Source organism: Leptonychotes weddellii, chromosome 3 (assembly GCF_054177405.1).
Source record: "Leptonychotes weddellii isolate Sample4059 chromosome 3, ASM5417740v2, whole genome shotgun sequence".
Classification (NCBI taxonomy): domain Eukaryota; kingdom Metazoa; phylum Chordata; class Mammalia; order Carnivora; family Phocidae; genus Leptonychotes; species Leptonychotes weddellii.
Genome location: NC_138371.1, coordinates 30759522 through 30782658, shown reverse-complemented (window position 1 = coordinate 30782658; position 23137 = coordinate 30759522). Strand labels below are relative to the sequence as shown.

Here is a 23137-nt window from a genome sequence, read left to right as displayed (position 1 = left end):
AAAAAAAAAAAAAAGCATCAGCTTTTTGGGACACCTGCGTAGCTCAGTCAGTTAAGCGTCTGCCTTTGGCTCAGGTCATGATCCCAGGGTCCTGGGATGGAGCCCCGCATCGGGCTCCCTGCTGAGCAGGGAGCCTGCTTCTCCCTCTCCCTCTGCCTGCCCCTCCCCCTGTTTGTGTTCTCTCTCTCTGACAAATAAATAAAATCTTAAAAAAACAAAATCATCTTTTTGAGTGGGCCAACTAGTTTACCTCAAGCTTCAGTTTTCCATCTATAAATGGTGACGGTAGTAATACCTACCATATAAGAGGATTAATTGAGATAATGAAAAGCTCAGACAGATGGTAAGTATGCAATAAATGTTAACTAATTTTACCTTTAGCTGGGCTATCCATAACAGGATAAGAGACTATAATTTTTAAAACCACCCATCCCATCCTAATATCCAAAACCCTCTACAACATGACCCAAGCCCAACTTTGAAGGCTATTAGCTACTTCTTTCCTTCACATGTCTTGTACCCCCATTAGAGTGGCCTCCATCAGGCCTCCTCTGTGCCGTTGCTTATGCTGTTTCCTTTGCCTGTAATGCTTCAAGGTCCATCTCAAACACTAACTAAAATGAATATCTCTGCCATGAACTGCATAGCATTTTCTTCCTCCTACCTTGAATTCGCTGCTACTGCACATCTATTCCACCTTGTAATATAATCACTTGCATATTTGCTTTATTTGCCCTCCTAGATAGCTCCTTGAAAACAGAAACTGTTTTGCTAATTTTTATACTTTACAGAGTTTAGTACAGTGTCTTGCACGTAATAGGTACCTGATAAATTATTAAATTGAATTGAATTTTCCTTTTAATATCAAAATAGTTGATTTGAATATATGTTTGGAAAAAGTAATTTTTTTCAGCACTGTACATCTTGCACCTAACACAGTGCCCAGCACTTCCCAAGTGATCAATAAATAGTAGTTTAAAGGGGTTTTAAAAAATATTTTATTTATTATTTATTTAGTGGGGAGGCAGAGGGAGAGGCAGAGAGAGAATCTCAAGCAGACTCTGAGCTGAGCACAGAGCCCGATGAGGGACTTGGTCCCAGGACCCTGAGATCATGACCTGAGCTGAAATCAAGAACCAGTCACTTAACCAACTGAGCCACCCAGGCACCACAATAAATAGTGGTTTAATAAATAAGTCTTATCATGTTCCAAAACTGCAAGTAATTGTCCTTATAATAAGCTATAATATTATCAAGTCATAATAAACTTATCACCACCTCCTTACAGACCATATCATTAACTATCTAAGTAAAATGTGCAATATAAAAAATAATACTGCTTTATAGAGATAGGGACACAGGTAAACAAGTAACATAGCTGTCATTCAATTCCTTTTATTTATTGAGACATTACTTTTCAAATCAGTATTTTATAACAACAGTGAATCCATTAGTTCCTAAGACATAACTAGAGGTTTTATGTGTTTTTTTTTTTAAGCAAAGGAAAACTACAATTATTATTCCTGTTTTACAGAGGACAGGAGTGAATTTCTAATAACAACACAAGTAGCCCTGATTTTTCTAACTTGCAACTCTGGGATCTAAGACAGACACTGATTTTACTCTCTCAAAATCAACAATTCCACACTGTTGGCAAGGGTACGTGTTATGGACAGATTGTTATCCCTCCTGAATTTGTATGTTGAAGTTCTAGCCCCCAGTTTGGCTGTATTTGGAGACAGGGCCTTTAAGGTTGAATGAGGTCATAAGATTGGGGCCCAAGGACAGGCAAACATCTGCAAGCCAGAAAGAAGCCTCACCAGAAACCAGACCCACCGAACCCTGATCTTGGACTTCGGGCTGACAGAACCCTGAGAAAATAAGTGTTTGTTGTTTAAGGCACCACCAGTCTGTGGTGTCTTGTGATGGTGGCCTGATTCAGGACTGAATTTTAGGACTGAAATATAGGGATGCCTAGGGGACTGCTCTTCTCTTCTGTCCCCCTCCACAAGCAGGTAGCATCTTGCTTTCCAGCTTTTGTGAGTGTGTGTGTTTGGCATCAGAATGAGTCACCTGCATGTCTGGGCTTGGAGAAAGAGAGAAATAATACCTGGAAGTTCCATTTGCCCTTGATGCAGGGCCCTTCAGACAGAAGCTTCAATCCAGATTACACTGCCTGCAATACCTCCCAATATTCTTACCTTCTCTGAACCTCAGTCTTTTCATCTATAAAATGGGAACAATTGAAATTCCTTACAGGGTTATTTTTAAGACCGTGTGTGTAAAACAGGTGACACAAAACAGTGAACCAGTTTCACAACTTTCATTGAATTTTTACCATGAGCTGCATCTAAATGTTCTCTCTCTTTTCTCCTATTCCTCTCAGTGTTAGGACAATAACATCATGTGTGCTTTCTTTTGACTGACATCTTTTTTACAAATTAGGGTATTAGTGACTGGCACACTAATAGGTATACAGGAAGAGCTTAATAAATAGCTGAACTGGATTAAAGTGAATTAAGAAAACTATACAAAATTTCTATGAGACTTTGGAGATGAGGTTATTTTGTTGTTGTTGTTGTTTTTCAAATACTATTTCTTACCTTCTTCCATAGAAATTGCTGGGTACAGACAAATAATGGAAGCGGAAAGAAAGAGAGCACATTGGTTAATGCTATAGTTTCTCAGGTTAACTTATAATAAGAAAATAAAAATTAATTATAGTAATATTCTGGGCTTAATCTATAGAAATTTGGTAGAGATTTGGTAACAAAATGATAAAATAAATATCCTATAGAAACTGATACATTTATGAATCTTGTTGGAAATGGAGATGTTGCTTCTGGCAAATCTACTCCCTTCCCACCCTGAAGTTCTGTAAGTGTTGTGTTCTACTCATTTCTGAGTTAATGCACTTTCAGCATATTTTAGGAACTCAAATTTTGACTGGAATAAAAGGAAGGGAGGGAGGAAGAAAGGGAGGGAGGAAGAGAGGAAGGAAAGAAAGAAAGAAAAAAGAGAAAGAAGAAAGAAAGAAAGAAAGAAAAAGAAAGAAAGAAGAAACAAAGAAAGAAAGAAAGAGAAAGAAAGAAAGAAAGAAAGAAAGAAAGAAAGAAGAAAGAAAGGAGGGAAAGAACGAAGGGAGAAAGAGAGAGAAAGAAAGAAGGGAGAGAGGGAGGAAGGAAGAAAAGAGAAAGGCGACCATTCAACTGTATGTGCATCTTCAGTCAATATATTTTTAATAGTTACCTGCAAATTTTTCATTAAGTCTTGTTAAATAAAATTGCCTATACCTCTGGAGTCAGTAACCTGCTCCTGAGATTATTCTCTCCCTATGGTAACATTAAGCAGAAAGATACAAAATAATACTTATGGCAGCACCATCTAAAACAGTTACAAAGAAAAGAAATGATCTAATAGTTTAGAAACTGATCATGCTCCATCAGAAACATCCCTGTGAGAGGCGACCCTTTAAGTCAGCAACTCTGTCCTTGGGGTTCTTGGAGTTAGAGATACGTGAGTATAATAATAGGGGCTACAAATTCTTTTTCAGGATGGACTTTTCCAAAAGTCTAATGTAAATCGCAATCAGGCTACATGAGCAAATTAAACATCAACCGGTGGCGTACTAGTTATCGGATGCTGATTAGAAGTTTCAGCAGCATTTCCATGTGCCTTTGAGAAATGAAATAGGAAAGCCAATTAAAGAAGCACATCAGTCTGGTTTGGTAAAAAACAAAAAAATGAAAAAACAAAAAAACTTCTCCAAAACACAGGGGAAATAACTAAAATATCACTATGAAGATCATATCATGAAAAATGTTTCTCATAAAATGTTAGGTGAAAAAAAGATAGGAAGTGGTATTGCAGCTGTTAGCCTAAGATATGTATCCATAAGGTGATGTGAACACATTGCCAGTACAAAGGACTCATAAGGGGGTTTTCTTCTTTCAAAACTCTCTCTATAGTTGTCATCACAAGTTTTCAAGAGAAAAAGAAAAGAAAAACTAATGTGGGGCCGAGAAAGTGAGTAATAAAGTGACCGAGGACTGGCCATGGGCTGATCTGTGACACGGACACTGTTGTCTAGGCTCGTCCCCCTGCAGCCTCCGGCCAGGCGCCCCTCCCCCCACCTGCTGCCCTTCCCCTTCCTCCCCTCCTTCCCAGGCGCCAGAATTCGGGCCCTTTCTGAAGGGTCTCACACAGACAGTTCCCGCTGAGCTCTGCCAAGCTGCAGCCCCCACGTATTAAGGCAAAAAGTAATTTACAAGCCTTTGCCACCATGGATCCCTTTACTAGCCGTTCCTCTGCTGCCATTTGAATAAGACTGTCTAGCAGACAAGCTGCATTGATTAAGTAATAATTCAGTCCCATGTTTATTCATCAAAGGCACATAGAAGTGTTCAGCAGAGCTTCCAAATAGAGTGAAATTTACCCCCCCTGCATAGAGTGCAGATGAAGGTTTGTGTGCAGCCATGCAGCTTTGCTCGCCAGCATGGGTGTAACGCATATGCTAGCTGTAGAGACCTTGGGCGCCTCCAAGCTGGGGAGCCTTCACTGAAGGTGTCACCAACACATGAACATGTGCATTTTCATAAACTCTTCTAAATCCAAAGGAATGAACGTGCAGAGTAGGATTTCAGATGGCTGCCAGGAGGCTATTTGGGCAGGGGGGACATTTAGAGATCCTCTCCTGGGCAGGAAGCCAGCCCTGGGAGAGAAGGAGCAGGCTTCCCCGTGATGCACACGCTGGGTCTGAGGGATCAGCACACTCACATATGGTGGATTTGAGCCCGGTGTGAGGCTGGTATGGCTGAGACCACCAGAACTCCCGTTGCTTCCTACGCACAAAGAAATACCCCGTGAGGGGGAAAAAAAAGTCAACCCAGGTTAACGCGGGTGAAATAGATCCAGTGTTTCCTAGAATTCTGCTGCCTCCACCCATGTAAAGAGGGAGATTTCTTCTCCAAACACATCATTAAATATTCTCCAAATACACAGGCTTTCTTAGCACTTTTTTCCTGCCTCACAAGATCCTTTCAGAGCAACTTTGACTTCTACTGAAAATCTGGCCGGTGACCAAGTGTTCACAGGCCCCAGAGCTTCAGTAACTGGCCCAGGGGCCCCTGCGTCTCCAGAGGCTTAGCTTGCCTCTGAGCCTTCACAGCACGTCCCGGTTCCCCTCTCGGGCTGTTGATGCTCCACAGTTCCCTTAGAGCCACATGGATTTTGCTCCTTCTGTACCCTTTATTTGTGCATTAACCCAATAAACCTGTCATTTCTGAGGGTGCCTTGCAAGACCCCCACCGAGCCTCCTCACTGCTTTGTGTCTTGAGATCGCAAGGACTAATCTCATGAGGCCTTTATCCCTGTTCTTGTCAGCCCCTACAGCTCAGGTCATCCCTTATCTTCTGCACATTAATTCCTGTAAGGCTCCGTCCACCACCCGCCCTCCCCAAAGCCCTTTCCCACACCCTGTGGATCTCGACGTCAATCCTCAGCCACGTCTCCCAGACTTGAGCCTCTACTGTGCGTGACTGAGCCCTTCACCTCGCTCTAACCCAAGCCCAGGGCTCCTGAGGGAACTGTTTCCCTTCACCTTTCAAGAGGTGGCTTGTTTCCGCTCCCACCGCCAGTGGGTTGCTGGTAAACCAGCTCTGGGGGAAGGGAAGGAGCAGATGAGCAGGTCTGCTGATTTCTTTTGAGTCAGTACTCTCCTGGTGGAGATTTCCAGCTGCCAGCTGACCTCACCAACTGTGGACATGAGGACAGGTGCACACGGGCTCTGGTAGCTGCTTGCAGGCCACCACTCGGTGCACTTGGCCTCAGCTCCACAGGCCCAGAGGTGGGGTCTTGGCCATCTCCAGATTACACCTGCTCACTCTCATGCTCTCAACATGGTTCTGTCAGGATTTTCCAGGATTCCATTAGGCATACAAATGCCCCTCCTAACACCCTTGCCTCTGGGTTCCTTGATCTCCTGCCTCCCAGTTCTTACTCAGTGTTCGTTCGACCTCAGCCAGTGCCTCCCAGGGTCATACCCCAGACCTTTCCAGTATTAGTAACTCAATCTCATCTTCCAGCATCCCTTTCTTCTCCCAACACCTCCTGTCTCCCCAGCGCCAATAATCTGCTGACCTCCTATGGACCTATAATCCATTGATTTTACTTCCTTTCCACTGACACTTACTCCTTCATTTCTCTCCTTACTAGCTTAAGCATCAGGGTCCATCACTCCCATGGCCTTTTCTACATTTACTGTTAAATCCAGTTCTGCCTCATCTAGACCTGCCCACCAGGAAGCTGACCGGAATCATTTCAAATGCATGACATTTAACCTTAAGTGGGCCCTTCCTGCTGATCATACTAAATTTACCTAATGCATCTGCTCTCAGGTTCTCATTGAAACATCTCAAACTTTCTCCTCTCTCCTTCCCAGCACCTCCTTACCCACCCTTACTCTCAGCCTATGACATTACTTCTTTTTTTTCTCTCTTTTTAAAAAATTAACATATCATGTATTATTTGTTTCAGGGGTATGGGTCTGTGATTCTTACACAATACTCAGATGACATTACTTCTTATTTCACTGAGAAAATCAGAGTGGTTGATAGAGAACTTGCACAAGCTCCCACCATATCCCTCACCTTCAACTGTGTCCACACACTCTGGATTCTCTGCTGTTACTATTACTGTTTATGATCTGGTATAGGATCAACCCCTCTACTTGTATATCACTGACCTTTAAACAGACCCACTTATATATGGATTATTTTTCAATAAATATAGTACAGTATTGTAAATGTATTTTCTCTTCCTTATAATTTTCTTATTAATATTTTCTTTCTCTAGCTTACTTCACTGTAAGAATACAGTATATAATACATTTCACATACAAAATATGTGTGAATCCATTGTTTATGTTATTGGTCAACAGTAGGCTATCAGTAGTTCTTTGGGGGGGTCAGAAGTCATATGCAGATTTTTGACTGCACAGAGTCAGCACCTCTAACCCCTGCATTGTTCAATGGTCAACTGTACTAGATCATCTCTCCTTCTGTCTGCTCAAGGACATTGACCATAGCAATTCTTTTCTCTTTTTTCTCTATCATAAAAGTTTTCCCTCTCACTGGACTGTTCCCACCAGCATTACATCCCTCATCTAAAAAAGTTCTCTCATACCACTCCACTTTCCCTTCCAGCTATTTCTCCATTGCTCTGCTCTGCTTTGTACTAAAATGTCTCATGCCATCAATTTCTTCAAATCCCACTCTGCTAGGATTTTGGTCCCATCTCTCCACTGAAATTGCTTTTATCAGGATCACCTATGACTGCCATATTGCCAGATCCAATGGTTACTTCTCAGTCCACTCTACAGCAGCTGATGATCTTGCCTCATTGGTCACTCCTTCTTAATTTCTATTGTTAGTTCCTTTCCTTCTTCTTGGTTTCTTATCACTGGCTGAGCCTTGGACCTTTTTCTATCTTCTATCTTTACTCATTCCCTCAGACCTCAAGAACATAAAAGTGAGGGTCATGGGTTCAGATTCAACTGAGGTTTCAACTCAGCCTCAAATGATTAATAAAGGGAGTTAGAACTATCTTCTTAAGTTTGAGTTTCACAAGTGCTTTTCTCTCTTTTCTAGCTGGTATGATTATTCTGATCCTCTTGGTATTTAAGATGCTTAGGGTATATGGAAAAGTTGACTTTTGGATTTATAGACCAGGGTATGTGTTTATCCATCTACTTTTCTCCCTTACCTCATCTTAACTGCAATAACAGAAGCCTGAGAAAACATTTTATTTCTTGATGGCTCAGTCCTGAGTCCAGGAGTGAGAGTTTTCTTACCTCTTCAGAAGGTGGTTAGAAGGAATTAGTCCAGCACAGGTACCAAGGTCTGAGATTTTCCGGGCCTGCCACCAGAGGGCATCGTTCTGGTCCACAATCTGAAGGATGTCCCCCTTCTGGAAAGGCAACCCTGCGTCCATGCAGGGGATGGTGGGATCTTCCTGGGGCCAGTACTCAGTCATGGCACGAACGTACACCTGACAGCAGGTGCAAAATGGCCCCATCAGAAGAACCCTTGCCCATGGGTTGTCAAGACTTAAAGCCATTTCTCCACTCCTCCACCTCTGTTCCTATCTTGTCTCCCCACACTCTCCAAAAGGGAGAACTTGCCTCTTTAACTGAGTCTAAGATCCATGAATAAAGTGACTTTGGCAACAGAATCTCTCAGTGCTGAGAAATTTTTGCTCAAGTGTTTCCCATTCTTGATGTTACTTTTTAAACTTGTACCCCATCTCCTTTTATCGTATTCATTTACTCATTTGCCCCTCATATCATCAGTATTGAAAAATGTGCAACACATTATAGAGAAGGGCAGTATGATACAAAATATTAAGTCACTCTCATTGTTACTTGAGAATTTACTATGTGTGATTATGAAGGCTCAGTACTTTCTTACCATCGTCTGGCTATTAACAGGAGGGGCAGAAACTGGAACCACCTTGAACATTATTGTGCCGCGAGACATGGCCTAGAAAATATCAAAGGGGAGGGGATAACAAGTCACAGGATTCACTGGATTACTGGGGTTCAGCAGAAGGAGTTACAACACAGTGTGGCCAGCTTTAAGGGTGACGTCCCCCACAGGGATTTTTACAAGAGTTCAACAGCTAAATATCACCATGCAGAAGTGGAAATTAGGAAGAAATGCAGCTCAGCTTCTGCTCGGCTGTGGGGCTCCAGAGTCCCTGGCCTGCTGAGCCCCACCCTGAGGCCCAGCCTCTCCCAGGAACACTCCAACCTGCAACCTTCTTCAGCAAGGTCTTCTTCCTACAGATGCTGGGGAAGGAGATGAGATCTTGATCTGACTTGCCTTCCTCAAACCTCAGTCAGTAATTACTTCCTGAGCCCCTGTTCCTGCACCAGGCAGCCCAGTCTGATGGGGACAAGAGGCTCCCAAGTCTTCTGAGGGGACTGACAAGTGCCAAGCTAATGGTGGGAATGGGGGCCCTCAAACATTTTGAGGAGACAGAGAATCTCTCAGCCTGATGGAGAAGGTAAGATCCTCCTGTCACATGCACTGCAAATCCAGAGATGAGCAAAACCTTGTCCTCACTCCTCGAAATTTCACAACCCCACCATCCTGGCTCTGCAGCTACCACCAAAATGGCTGAGGCAGAGCCATGTGTGTCTGCGATTGACAGAACTTCAAGCTCCATTTGCAGTGGCTTCGTGCCATGCAGCATCTTGCAGCAGGGGTCATTTGCAAATATTTCAGGGCCTGGTATACTCCTTATAATACCACCTCTCATCTCAGTCCCTGAGGCACATCTATGAAAATTTAGAGTTCCCCCCCAAACCCAGTTTGAAAACCACTAGTCTATACAATAAATAGCCATCCACCTCAGGCCCCACACTTGGGGTGCGCATGGGGGAGAAGGCAGGGGCATGCCACTATGACTGTGATTCAGGCAAAGGTTTGAAAAGTGGGCATGGGGGCCTAGAAGAAACTATCATCTGGTCATAAATCCCCAGGTTCAACCACCAAGGTCAGTGGCAGGGCAAGCAAGGAAATCCCCCTCCCCATAGGGTAGCCTCCCGGGACATCTCTCCTACCCAGAAGCTACCTCAAGGAAGATGTTAAATAGATTTAGGCTGTATAAAAATGGTAGGGGAACAAGGGTAGTTTGCTCAGGTTCATACTCCCCTCCAAAGTCTCACTCTGCCCACCCCAGGCTCAGTTTCCAAAGAAGCAACCCAGGCAACAAGGGACCTGGGCTGGGGAAACCGGAAGCCTTCCTAAGGCCGAAAGAGCAGGTTGGCAAGAGAAGTGTCCCAGCAGAAACCAGATTGGAGTGGGAGGCTGGGGGTTGAGCTGCACAGAAGCAGAAAAGGTCTGGGGGTCCGGAGAAAGGAAGTTGCCACAAGGGACCAAATCCCCCTCATGTAACAGTGCCCACACCATGGGCCAGACAGGCTCAGGGCAGCTCCAGCATTGTACTGAGTCATCGAGAAGGCAAACAGAAGACTGTTACCAGAATATGGATCACTTGCTCAGGATCCAGTCCCTCAACTGAAACTCCATTCACTTCCACCAGTTTGTCTCCAGCATATAACAACCCTAGGCAAAAAGGAACACAAAACAAAGAAGGGCACAAGGAAATTTGCCAAAAAAAAAAAATAGAGGTAACTACACCAAAGATTTTTAGCAAACTCACTGACCCAAGCATGCTCTAACATTTAAAAATTTACTCTGAAATAATCCTAATCCTAATCATACAGACTGGTTATTCTAGCGTACACCAAAGCACAGAGAACTGCATTTTTACAACTCTTCACTGGGTGTTAAGTGATGGTGATATTTTCATTTTTGCTAATCTGATGTTGCCAAATGAAAGTAACACTAAAAGTAAAGATGTCAGCGTCATGAGTAAATGATCAATGACAAAGAAAGGGGGTGGGGCATTCTTCCAAGAGGAAATGTGGAGGAACGTGGGGTCACGATCCAGCTTTGAGAAACAGGAGTATGCAGGACAGTTGTCAGGGGAGGAGATGAGATGTAGGATGATGTCACGGAATAGAAACCAAGGACGATGAAAACATCAAGACTGTTATGGTTGACGTCGAATGTGCTAGAGAAGTAAAAATAAAACTGAGGCCAAAGGAAGGGCCGAGGGACTTAGCAACTAGGAAATCCTTGGGGTCACTGCTCTAAGAATGTTGGGGTATGAAACTCATGCCAGCTCTGCAGGGCCCTGGGCAGTGACGGGGGGGACAGCAGGCACAGAAACGCAGCAGTAAAAGGAAGGACATTCTGTTGGCTGGTAGAAAGGGCAAGCAACGGGCACTTCAAGGTCGGGGTAGAGCTACGCCTGTTGAAAGCAGAAGGACCAGGGGAAGAGCAGGAGATGGGAATATAGAGCGGGCAAACCTGGACTTGCATCCTGACTCGAACTGTGCAACCTCGAGCACGTCACTTACTTGATCTCTTTGAACCTCAGTTTCTTTTTCTACAGAGTGGCATGCTGATACTTAGCTTGTTAGGTTACCACGAGAAGGTAAACTGAGTGGATTTGAATATGGGGCTTCAGTGAAGGAAGGGAACAGGGTTTTCTGGAATATTTATTCCCTCCTTCTTAGTAACCAAGCAATGCCATGCAGAGAAGCCCTGACTGTGGTTAGGAAAGAGGGGTTTCCCTGGAAAGACTAAACAACTAAGGGTTTCCTATTTCTCTGGTCCCGTGTGTACCCTGCAGCTCCAGCTTACCACTCCTCTCAGCCAGCCCACCGTGGATGACTCTGGCCACCAGGATGTCCCCTGTCATCTCGTGGCGCTTGATGGTAGCTCCCTGGGGAGAGAGTACAGTGGAATCCCTCTTTTACCTAATATGACCATTTTCCTGGTGGCTTCCCTCAATAGAGCTCTGGTCTGGTCAGAAGAGGGTATTTTGTTGTTGTTGTTGCATTAATACATTTATTTTCTTTTTTCAAGATGTCCTTGAAGTAAGGGTCTTTTGGAATGTCATATGAACACTATGTAGATAAGCACTGAGGCACAAGAATTACTGAGCATTAAATCTGTTTATCCCTAAGTCCTACTCATTTCTTTTACTTCTTTTTTTTTATTATGTTATGTTAATCACCATACATTACATCATTAGTTTTTGGTGTAGTGTTCCATGATTCATTGTTTGTGCATAACACCCAGTGCTCCATGCAGAACGTGCCCTCTTTAATACCCATCACCAGGCTAACCCATCCCCCCACCCTCCTCTCCTCTAGAAGAGGGTATTTATACCAGCCAGGGCCATTCATTCAACCTTGACCTACCAAAATCTCTACCCAACCACATGGATACAAAATAATATTTAGATCCTTCCAAAGATAAAGAAAGCTCTCACCATTATAACCTAATCAAAGAGACTATTCTTAGAAAATCAAATTAATGCCTCACTTAGCTTCCAATTAATAAAGAAAAAAAAAACTTAGATAAATACATTGGAATTTAGTGAAATGTATGTACTTCAGAGAGCCAAATAATAAAATAAAACATGGAGCACCTGGGTGGCTCAGTCAGTTAAGCATCTGACTCTGGATTTCAGCTCAGGTCATGATCTCAGGGTCGTGAGATCAAGCCCCACTTTGGGCTCTGCACTGAGTGTGGAGCCTGCTTGGAACTCTCTCTCCCTCTCCCGCTGCCTTTCCCCTAGGACATCATGCGCTAGCCATTATCATGGATGCCCTCACATTATCTGAATGCCTCAAACTATACAAGCAAGAATATCTAACATTATATTAAATAACTACAAGAGATAATGTAGTTCACAATTAACCCTTGGTTCACAATTAGCCCTGATACCATTCTAACTGAGAAGATAAAGTGATTTCCTTACCAGGGGCTGTTGGTTTTTCACCAAACAAACAATCCTCATTGCTTCCTCACTCTCAGGGATATTGTCTGGCAATGGGGGGAGAAGGGGTTCAAAATCTTTCCGAGCCACAGTGTCATGGGCACTGAGCAAGGCCTAGGAACAGAGAAGGCAAGGTGAACAAAGGTCACACACAGGACACACCCTTCTAGAAGACGGTGAGCTAACACTCTGTAAGACAAACCGCCACCATCACCACAACAACCAACACATATATGCTGAGCGTAGCATTTTATGTGGATTAACTCAATCTTCACAATAACTCCATGAGGCAGGTATATTTATTGTCCCCATTTCATAAAGAAACAAGGCACGGAGAGGTTAAGTTGATACATAATATATTCTTGCATTTCTGCTAAAATGTATTTTGTCACTTTCTCATTTCCTGCAAACCCATGTAATCCATGGTGCTCCGATAAGCTTGAACTACGGAATAACTTTTATAATATTTTCCCTAATTAAGGCAGAATGGGAGACAGTAATCAAAACATCTTGCTAGTTTAACGTGTCAGTGACTCCCAAGGGCCTATGAGGAACAGAATGAGAAAAAGTAGTTTCCTGACTTAGGGTGTGATCAAAGAGTTCCTTCTAATGGCCCATTATGTTAAATTTTTATTTCACCGGGTGGGGAAGTAGTCATTCCATAGATTGGTGGACAGAACTTCTCTGGAACTCAGAGAAAATTCTCTAGGGTTATCTTGTGAACTGAAAATTTGACTCAAATTCTATTGCTCCAAGTGCAGATATTCTCTTAAAGTTCTCATTTGTTGATAAACTGAACTCAAACTCTATAAGTACTGTGAGATAGGCTTCTGTTCTGCAATCAAACATTCTTCAATCAAATGTCCTTCATATACTCCCTCATTGAGTTAATCATCCTTATACTATATTTTCAGAACCTCTTCACACATTTCATCCAAAACTTAAAATATTTCCAAGTTGGAAAGGAAGTATACTACCCTGATTCTCCCCCAGAATTTTAGAAGGACAATGGCTTTGCAGGGTGGAAACAAGACATCATGGGAAGTTCTGGATGTCTCCTCATAAATATGGCAGGCTTGGCTCCATGGCTAACAACACAGAGCCAGTCACATCTGAGTCCCATATCTTTAAGAACAATCTGTTGGTCACCCACGTACAGTAATAGAATGTCTATTCAGAAAGTACATTTCCTGTCACCCTTATTTCTTCTTGCCAACTTTGCCCACGTGCCAGATGGGCATATCTTGTCTATTTTAGCATGCACTTGCCTTAAAGTGTGGATCCTGGAGGATTTGTTTCAGCTCTTGGATCTCAGGGGATTTAGGAGTTTCACGTAATATCCCCACTACCTGGTTGGTGAAAAGCAGACATTGTAAAATTTTTAAAAATCTTCATCGCCTAGTTAACATCACCTGAGCTGGATAACAGATACACTGACTAGCATGATATTGACCAAAGGAAACTGTTACTGAAACCTTCTTTTATATCTTTAAAGTCAGGGCCTAGGATCTTTCCTCACTCATTCAACTTTACTACAGCAGGTAGAATCCAAGATGTGGGGTAGGTCTAACACCCAGTGCCTCCATCGTGGCATACCAGAGGCTTGGAGGAGGAAATAACGTAATTTTGTAATATATGTTCCAAGGCAATTTCCCTCTAGTGGTGCTAAAACAACTGTTAATGTGAATCTTTATGGGCAGATTAAGGTGTCAGAGTTCTCCAGGTACAGACTCAAATGCCTGGAGAACTCAGGTAGCTTAATCCCATGGGATGCTCCATTCGTCGTGTGGAAAATGGGAATAGTAATTTGTGTTTTAGGACTTATTATTTGGTTACCAATTTTAATATTTATTGCAATAAAAAAGCGTTAAACATTCTAATTCTGATCTCCTTTCTGTTTGAGTGTAGACCTGCTTTCTGAGAGGACATAAGACCTTTCAAGACTTTACTGAGCCGCATGAGACCCCAGCAGTCAAGCCTCGTTACCTACAGTCAAATGAAAACAAGTAGTTTACTGAGTTTTACCTCCATTCCCTAGGATTACAACTGAATAAAATATGTATGTATTTTCCTGGGGACAACTGAGAACAATTTGAATCGTTGATTACTGGAACTGAGGGTACAGTTTTTTCTTCCTTTTTTTTCTATTTCTTTTAATATGGTTTGGACAATAAATAATAATAAAATGGATTACACTTATTTATCCATTCAAGAAATATCTATTGAGTATCTACTACATGCTAGGCACTGTTTTTAGTGATACAAATACAGTGGCAGACAAAAATCCCCATTCTAAAAAAAAAAAAAATCCCCATTTTTACTTGATGAAGAGAATTAAGAAGATAAATAAAACAGGAAGGTGGACAGGGAGTGCTCTGAGGGGTTGAAATTTTCGATCAGGTGACCAGAGAAAGCCTTAGTGAGAAGGTGACATTTGGGTGGAGACCAGGAGAAGAGGAAGCAAATCATGTGGCTATAGAGGCAAGACCATTGCTAACATATGGAATAGCAAGTGCAAAGGGCCTGTGGCAGGAGCATGTCTGGTTCACACAACCACAAGGGGTTATCTGACTGGGGGCGCCTGGGTGGCTCAGTCGTTAAGCGCCTGCATTCGGCTCAGGTCATGATCCCAGGGTCCTGGGATTGAGCCCCGCATCGGGCTTCCTGCTCGGCCGGGAGGCTGCTTCTCCCTCTCCCACTCTCCCAGCTTGTGTTCCCTCTCTCACTGTGTCTCTCTCTGTCAAATAAATAAATAAAATCTTTAAAAAAAAAAAAAGAGGGGGGTGGTTATCTGACTGGAGCAGAGTGAACAAGGGCTAGAGTGGTGAGTGTTAAGTCAAAGAGGGAACGGGCACATTATGTTTGGCTATCTAAGAACTATGATGTGTACCCTGAAATGGAAAGTCATTGGAAGGGTTTGAGCAGAGAAGCGACATGATTTGACACACGCTTCAAGAGGATCTCTTCAAGGGTAGAAGCAGGAGACCAGGTAGGAGGCTATATTGCAAATATCTGTATACGAGATGATGATGGTTTCTATTAGGTGGCAGAGTGGAAGTGATAAGATTCTGGATATATTCTGAAACAGGAGCTGACAGGATCTGTTGTCAGATTGGGTGCGAGGTATGAGAGAAGGAGAAAGTCACAGATAACCAAAGAGTTTGGTCTGAGTGCTGCAAGAACAAAGATGTCCTTACTCAGATGAAAAAGGCTGGGAGGGAAGTGGCTTTGGGTGTGGGGAAGATCAGGAGCTCGTGGGACATGTTGTTTGAGTGGTCCATTAAGTATGAATCTAAGTACGATGGAGAGGAGGCAGTTGGATATGTCTGGAGTCTGGAGTTCAGGCGAAGAGCCCAGCTAGAGATAGTACATTTGGGAAACATATACTATAACAACATTTACTCTCGGATTACACAGCATCAACAAAGTCTAAGGTTTAGAGAAGAAAAGAGAGAAATGGACACATGCTAAAAATGTTAATTTTTGTTTGTTTAAATTTGAAGTGCTGACCAATTTTCTTCCTTCTATTAAAGCTCAATTAGAAACACATACGAGATGCGTAATCATCAATCCAACTTTGCCATTAGATCGTTTAATTCATTAAAGCCCACTATTCTGTGGATTAAAAACCACCTTACCTCACAGGATAATGTCTGTGCATGAGTTGTGGCAGGAACGAGTTTCTTTTCTTTAAATTCCTGGAGACAATCATAAATCTGCAGAGGAGCAACGGTGGGAGAATGACATATTGAATACACGACTATTAATGTCTGGGGTTGAAAGCCCTGTGAGGGGACAGCCAGCCCGGGCCACAGCACCAGCAGCTGAGCGGCTGGTGTGCTGGCCTTTCCGAAGGTGTCTGTCGCTGTCCGACAGAAATGGGCTCACGTGAGGTGGCTCCTATCCTCCAGTGGCTTGGTTATTGGCTGCCACTGGAAATTGATCTTCCCCAGCCAACATCATTGATAAAAAGAAATTCAAAGGTTTCCTCTTGTTAAATTAACAAGTGGGCTTTCCAGGGTTGAGACCAATAGGGATTTGGAGCCAGAGACCTGTAGGAACCTCTGTGCTGGGCAAAGGCCAGGGCATGCGCTGTGTGGCTTGGGTTCCGCAGAGGATCTGAACAAGAGGCCAGGCACACTACTCATGCTGATTGTACTCTTATCTGTTTGTTCCCTTTTCCTCCCTTAATCCTCCAAGAAAGGTTCATTTACAAAAATTTCAACTTCGGGGCCCCTGGGTGGCTCAGTCGGTTAAGCATCTGCCTTCGGCTCAGGTCATGATCCCGGGGTCCTGGGATCGAGTCCCGCATCAGGCTCCCTGCTTAGTGGGGAGTCTGCTTCTCCTTCTCCCTCTCCTCTCTCTCACTCGTTTTCTCTCTCTCTCTCTGTCAAATAAATAAATAAAATCTTTAAAAAAAATTTCAACTTCATCTCTGCTGACCTGAGGAATTTTTTCCGAACTGGGATCTGGAGTTGGCTGAGGACACCAAGGCGTGCCTAGCTCTGCAGTACAGCCCTTCTTATTTTAGGGATCTACTTTCTCTCACAGATGGAGGGATGAGGCCCAAAAGGCCAGGTAGGCCCAGCCTTCCTCCGTCCAGATCTGAGATGACAGTGCTTCCTTGGGCCACCTCCGAGCCAGTGCTCAGGTTGGCCTGGAAGTGATAAGGCAGATGAATTGAGGCAGGGCTTGTAGGGGGACACACAGCCTGCACAGGTGAGCAAGGGAATCCCCTTAGTGACCGGAGGACTGTTTCAGCCAATCCCAGGAGAAAAACATGCCCGAGAGGAATCAGGTGGGGCTTTTTCTCCCCAGCTTTCTTGAGATGTAATTGACAGATAACATTGTGTGAGTTTAGGGTGCACAGCATGTTGGTTTGATATATGTATGTACTGCAAACGGAGTACCCCAATAAGTTAACATCTCCATCACCTCACATAATTACGACTGGGTGTGTGTGAGAGAACGTTTAAGATCTACTCTCTTAGCAACTTTCAAGTACATAATACAGTATTATTAACTATAGTCATCATGCTGTACATTACATCCCTAGAAGTGATTCTTCTCATAACCGGCGCTTGGACCCTTTGACCAACATCTCCCCATTTCCCCCAGCCCCAGCCCCTAGTCTCGGTTTTTATGAGCTGTGCTTTTTTAGATTCCACATACAAGTGAAAACATATGATACTTGTCTTTCTGTGTCTTATTTCACTTAGCATGATGTCCATCCATATTGTCGCAAAAGGGAGGATTTCTTTCTTTTTATGGCTGAATACTATCCCATTGTATATTTCACCTCTGGGTATGTATTCAAAGGAAATGAAATCACGAGCTCAAAGAGGTATCTGCACCCCCATGTTCACCACGGCTCTGTTCGCAGTAGTCATGACATGGAACCAACCTAAGTGTCCAGCAGTAGACGAATAGATGAAGAAATGAGTTTTAAAACAACTGCTGTGAGGAGTACCTCTTTGTTCATGCTAAAGATGTTGCCACTTCCTCTTATTTTTTTTTTTTTTAAAGATTTTATTTATTTATTTGACAGAGAGAGACACACAGAGAAGGAACACAAGCAGCAAGGGTGGGAGAGGGAGAAGCAGGCTTCCCGCCAAGCAGGGAGCCCAATGCGGGGCTCGATCCCAGGACCCTGGGATCATGACCTGAGCCGAAGGCAGACGCTTAACGACTGAGCCACCCAGGCACCCCACCGCTTTCTCTTATTTTGAAGAATGTATTAACATGCATCAAAAGATTGACCACATTTCACACTTAGCAGAAGGAAACACCTACATCCCCAAAAAATAACTTTAAAAGAATCTTTCTTAAAAATAGTATTTGAGGAGGAGGAAAAAAGCTGGAGGAGGAATAGGGGACCCTATTCCAACCGGTCCCCTGAATTGAGCTGGGTATCTACCAGACCATTCTGAACATCCACAAAATCAGCCTGAGATGTAAGAAGATATATCTGGACCTCCACAAGCAGAATATCTCCTGCAGTTGGTCTTGAGGTACAAAGCAGGCAGCCGTGATTCTGCGGGCAGATATCGGAAGATAAACTGAAGGGGGAGGGAGTTTCTGAGAACTTGTGCCAGGAAGGTGAGAGAACACCGGAGTGCAAAAACCTCCTGCGCTGGGGACCGGGCAGACTCGCAGACCGGTAGTGGCAGGGAAAGGATTTTAGTCCAGCCCCCCGGATGGGATCCAGGAGCTGCAGGGGCACAAATACAAACTGGGGGCGGCTGGCGGTTTTAGAAGCACAAAGGGCAGAGATGTGCCTGGCCCTGGGAGTGAGGGCTTGGAGTGCTGCTGTGGGGCGCACAACCCAGGACACTGAGGTTTTTTAGCAGCACAGACAGAAAGGGAGACAGTGTGGCCTGGAGAGCTCAGTGAAGAGCAGACTGCGGTCTCTCTGCTCTGAGACAGAGGTTTGGATACGGTCACTTGTGCTGACTCTCGGAAGAGACGCGGAAAACCACCAGGGAAAGCTGCCAGAGAACAAAAGCCCCCAAAAAACAGTTTTCACAGAGCCCATCCCACCCCCCCCACAGGGGGCAGGGCAACTCTGCCCAAACACGGTTGCCTGAGTAACAGCACGGCAGGCCCCTCCCCCAGAAGACAGGCTGGGAGAACAAGAGGCCAACAACCCTAAGATCCCTATAAAACAGGTGCATCTTGCTTGGGTTGTGGTCAATAATTTGGACTCTGTACATTCCCTCAACCACCCCTCAACAGAATGACTAAGAGGAGGAACCCCCAACAAAGAAAAGAATCAGAGACTGTGGCCTCTGCCACAGACCTAATGGATATGGATATAAGCAAGATGTCAGAAAGAGACTTCAGAGTAACAAATATGAAGTCGATATCTAGGCTTAAGAAAAATATTAATGACAGTATAGAATCTCTAAGGGCAGAAATGAGATCTAATGAGGCTGAACTTAAAAATACTATGAATGAAATGCAGTCTAAACTGGATACCCTGACTGCTAGGGTAAATGAGGCAGAAGAACGAATTAGTGAGCTAGAGGAAACCAAGGCAGCATGGGAAAAACAGATTAAAGCCCAAGGGATCAAATTGAGAGAGATTAATGACTCAGAGAAACATTCCAATATCAGAATTATTGGTATCCCTTGGGGGTGGGGGGAGAGAGAGAAGTCTAGAAGATATATTTGAGCAAATCATAGCTAAGAACGTCCCTAATCTGGGGAAGGAAACAAGCATTCGTGTCCAAGAGGCAGAGAGGATCCCTCCCAAGATCAACAAGAGCAGACTGACACCATGACATATAATAGTACAATTCACAAATCTTAGATCCAAGGAAACAAGCTTGAAAGCGGCGAGGGGGAAGAGATTTCTTACGTACAGAGGGAGGAACATCAGAATAACGTCAGACCTGTCCACAGAGACCTGGAAAGCCAGAAAGGGCTGACAAGACATAATCAGGGTACTAAATGAGAAGAACATGCAGCCAAGAATACTTTATCTGGCAAGGCTGTCGTTCAGAATGGATGGAGAGACAAGGAGCTTCCAAGACCAGCAGAAACTGAAAGAATATGTGACCACCAATCCAGCCCTGCAAGAAATATTAAGGGGGGTTCTATAAAAGGAGAAAGGCCCCAAAAGTGATATAGAACAGAACTTTACAGAGACAATCTATAGAAACAAGGACTTCACAGGCAACACGATGACAATAAAATCATATCTTTCAATAATCACTCTCAACGTGAACAGCCTAAATGCTCCCATGAAACGGCACAGGGTTGTAGATTGGATAAAGAGACAGGACCCATCCATATGCTGTCTACAAGAGACCCATTTTGAACCTAAAGATACATCCAGACTGAAAGTGAGGGGATGGAGAACCATTTTTCATGCCAACGGATCTCAAAAGAAAGCTGGGGTAACAATTCTCATATCAGACAAATTAGATTTTAAGCTAAAGATGGTAGTAAGAGATCCAGAGGGGCACTATATCATTCTTAAAGGGTCTATCCAACAAGAAGATCTAACAATTGTAAATATCTATGTCCCCAACATGGGAGCAGCCAACTACATAAGCCAACTCTTAACCAAAATAAAGAGACATATTGATAATAATACGTTAATAGTAGGAGACCGCAACACTCCACTCTCAGCAATAGACAGATCATCTAAGGAAAAAATCAACAAAGAAACAAAAGCTTTGAATGACACACTGGACCAGATGGACCTCATAGATATATACAGAACATTCCACCCTAGAACAACAGAATACTCATCCTTCTCGAGCACACATGGAACTTTCTCCAGAATAGACCACATACTGGGTCACAAATCAGGTCTCAACTGATACCAAAAGACAGATTATTTCCTGCATATTCTCAGACCACAATGCTTTGAAACTGGAACTCAATCACAAGAAAAAATTTGGAAGAAATTTAAACACTTGGAAGCTAAAGACCATCCTGCTTAAGAATATCTGGGTCAACCAGGAAATCAAAGAGGAACTTAAACAATTCATGGAAACCAATGAGAACGAAAACACATCAGTCTAAAACCTATGGAATACTGCAAAGGCGGTCCTAAGGGGGAAATACACAGCCATCCAAGCCTCACTCAAAAAAATAGAAAAAGCCCGAATACACAAACTAACTTTACACCTTAAAGAACTGGAGAAAGACAACAAATAAAGTCTAAGCCACGCAGGAGAAGAGAAATAATTAAGATTAGAGCAGAAATCAATGAATTAGAAACCAGAAACACAGTAGAGCAGATCAACGAAACTAGAAGCTGGTTCTTTGAAAGAATTAATAAGACCGATAAAACACTGGCCAGACTTATCCAAAAGAAAAGAGAAATGACCCAAATTAATAAAATTATGAATGAAAGGGGAGAGATCACGACTAACACCAAGGAAATAGAAACAATTATTAGAAATTATTATCAACAAATATATGCCAATAAATTGAGCAACCTGGAAGAAATGGATGCCTTCCCAGAAACCTATAAACTACCAAGACTGACACAGGAAGAAACTGACAACCTGAATAGACCAATAACCAGTAACGAAATTGAAGCATCGGTCAAAAACCTCCCCAAAAACAAGAGTCCAGAGCCTGATGGATTCCCAGGGGAATTCTACCAAACATTCAAAGAAGAAATAATACCTATTCTCCTGAAGCTATTTCAAAAAATAGAAACAGAAGGAAAGCTCCGGACTCATTCTATGAGGCCAGCATTACCTTAATCCCCAAACCAGGCAAAGACCCCATCAAAAAGGAGAATTACACACCAATATCCCTGATGAATATGGATGATGCCAAATTCTCAACAAGATCCTAGCTGATAGGATCCAACAGTCATGACCAGGTCAAATTCTCTCTCTTCACAGATGACATGATACTTTATGTGGAAAATCCAAAAGACTCAACCCCAAAATAGCTAGAACTCCTACAGGAATTCAGCAAAATGGCAGGATATGAAATCAATGCACAGGAATCAGTTGCATTTCTATACACTAACAATGAAACAGAAGAAAGAGAAATTAAGGAATCTATCCCATTTACAATTGCACCAAAAACCATAAGATAGCTTGGAATAAACCTAACCAAAGAGGTAAGGATCTATACTCTATAAACTACAGAACACTCATGAAAGAAATTGAAGAAGACACAAAAAGATGGAAAAACATTCCATGCTCATGGATCGGAAGAATAAATGTTAAAATGCCTATGCTGCCCAGGGCAATCTACACTTTCAATGCCATCCCAATCAAAATACCAATGGCATTTTTCAAAGTGCTGGAACAAACAATCCTAAAATTTGTATGGAACCAGAAAAGACCTCGAATCACCAAGGAAATGTTGAAAAAGAAAAACAAAGCTGGGGGCATCACATTGCCTGATTTCAAGTTATATTACAAAGATGTGATCACCAAGACACCAAGACTGGCACAAAAACGGACACACAGATCAAGGGAACAGAATAGAGAGCCCAGATATGGACCCTCAACTCTATGGTCAACTAATCTTTGACAAAGCAGGAAAAAAGACAGTCTCTTCAATAAATGGTGCTGGGAAAATTGGACGGCTATATACAGAAGAATGAAATTCGACCATTCTCTTACACCATGCACAAAGATAAACTCTAAATGGATGAAAGACCTCAATGTGAGACAGGAATCCATCAAAATCCTAGAGGAGAACATAGGCGGTAACCTCTTCAACATCAGCCGCAGCAACTTCTTTTAAGACACGTGTCCAAAGGCAAGGGAAACAAAAGCGAAAATGAAATTTTGGGACTTCATCAAGATAAGAAGCTTTTGCAAGCAAAGGAAACAGTCAACAAAACAAAGAGGCAACCCACAGAATGGGAGAAGATATTTGCAAATGACACTACAGATAAAGGGCGGGTATCCAAGATCTATAAAGGACTTTTCAAACTCAACACCCAAAAAACAAATAATCAAGTCAAAAAATGGGCAGAAGACATGAACAGACACTTCTCCAAAGAAGACATACAAATGGCTAACAGACACATGAAAAAAATATTCAACATCATTAGCCATCAGGGAAATTCAAATCAAAACCACATTGAGATACCACCTTACACCAGTTAGGATGGCAAAAATTGACAAGGCAGGAAACAACAAATGTTGGAGAGGATGTGGAGAAAGGGAAACCCTCTTACACTGTTGGTGGGAATGCAAGTTGGTACAGCCACTTTGGAAAACAGTGTGGA

At 43.0% G+C, this 23137-nt stretch overlaps 1 protein-coding gene across 1 annotated transcript in view; it reads right to left on the bottom strand.

Annotated features, from left to right (window-relative positions):
* MPP4 (MAGUK p55 scaffold protein 4) overlaps window positions 1–23137 on the bottom strand; it is a 46415-nt gene that overhangs the window by 19131 nt on the left and 4147 nt on the right. Inside the window, exons 4-13 of the mRNA XM_081815314.1 lie at window positions 16056–16133; window positions 13686–13766; window positions 12400–12531; window positions 11274–11355; window positions 10042–10127; window positions 8466–8537; window positions 7850–8046; window positions 4777–4841; window positions 2604–2621; window positions 2202–2204 (exon numbers count right to left, since the gene is read on the bottom strand). Coding sequence (XP_081671440.1) covers window positions 2202–2204; window positions 2604–2621; window positions 4777–4841; window positions 7850–8046; window positions 8466–8537; window positions 10042–10127; window positions 11274–11355; window positions 12400–12531; window positions 13686–13766; window positions 16056–16133 — 814 coding nt within the window. The remainder of the gene's footprint in view (window positions 1–2201; window positions 2205–2603; window positions 2622–4776; window positions 4842–7849; window positions 8047–8465; window positions 8538–10041; window positions 10128–11273; window positions 11356–12399; window positions 12532–13685; window positions 13767–16055; window positions 16134–23137) is intronic.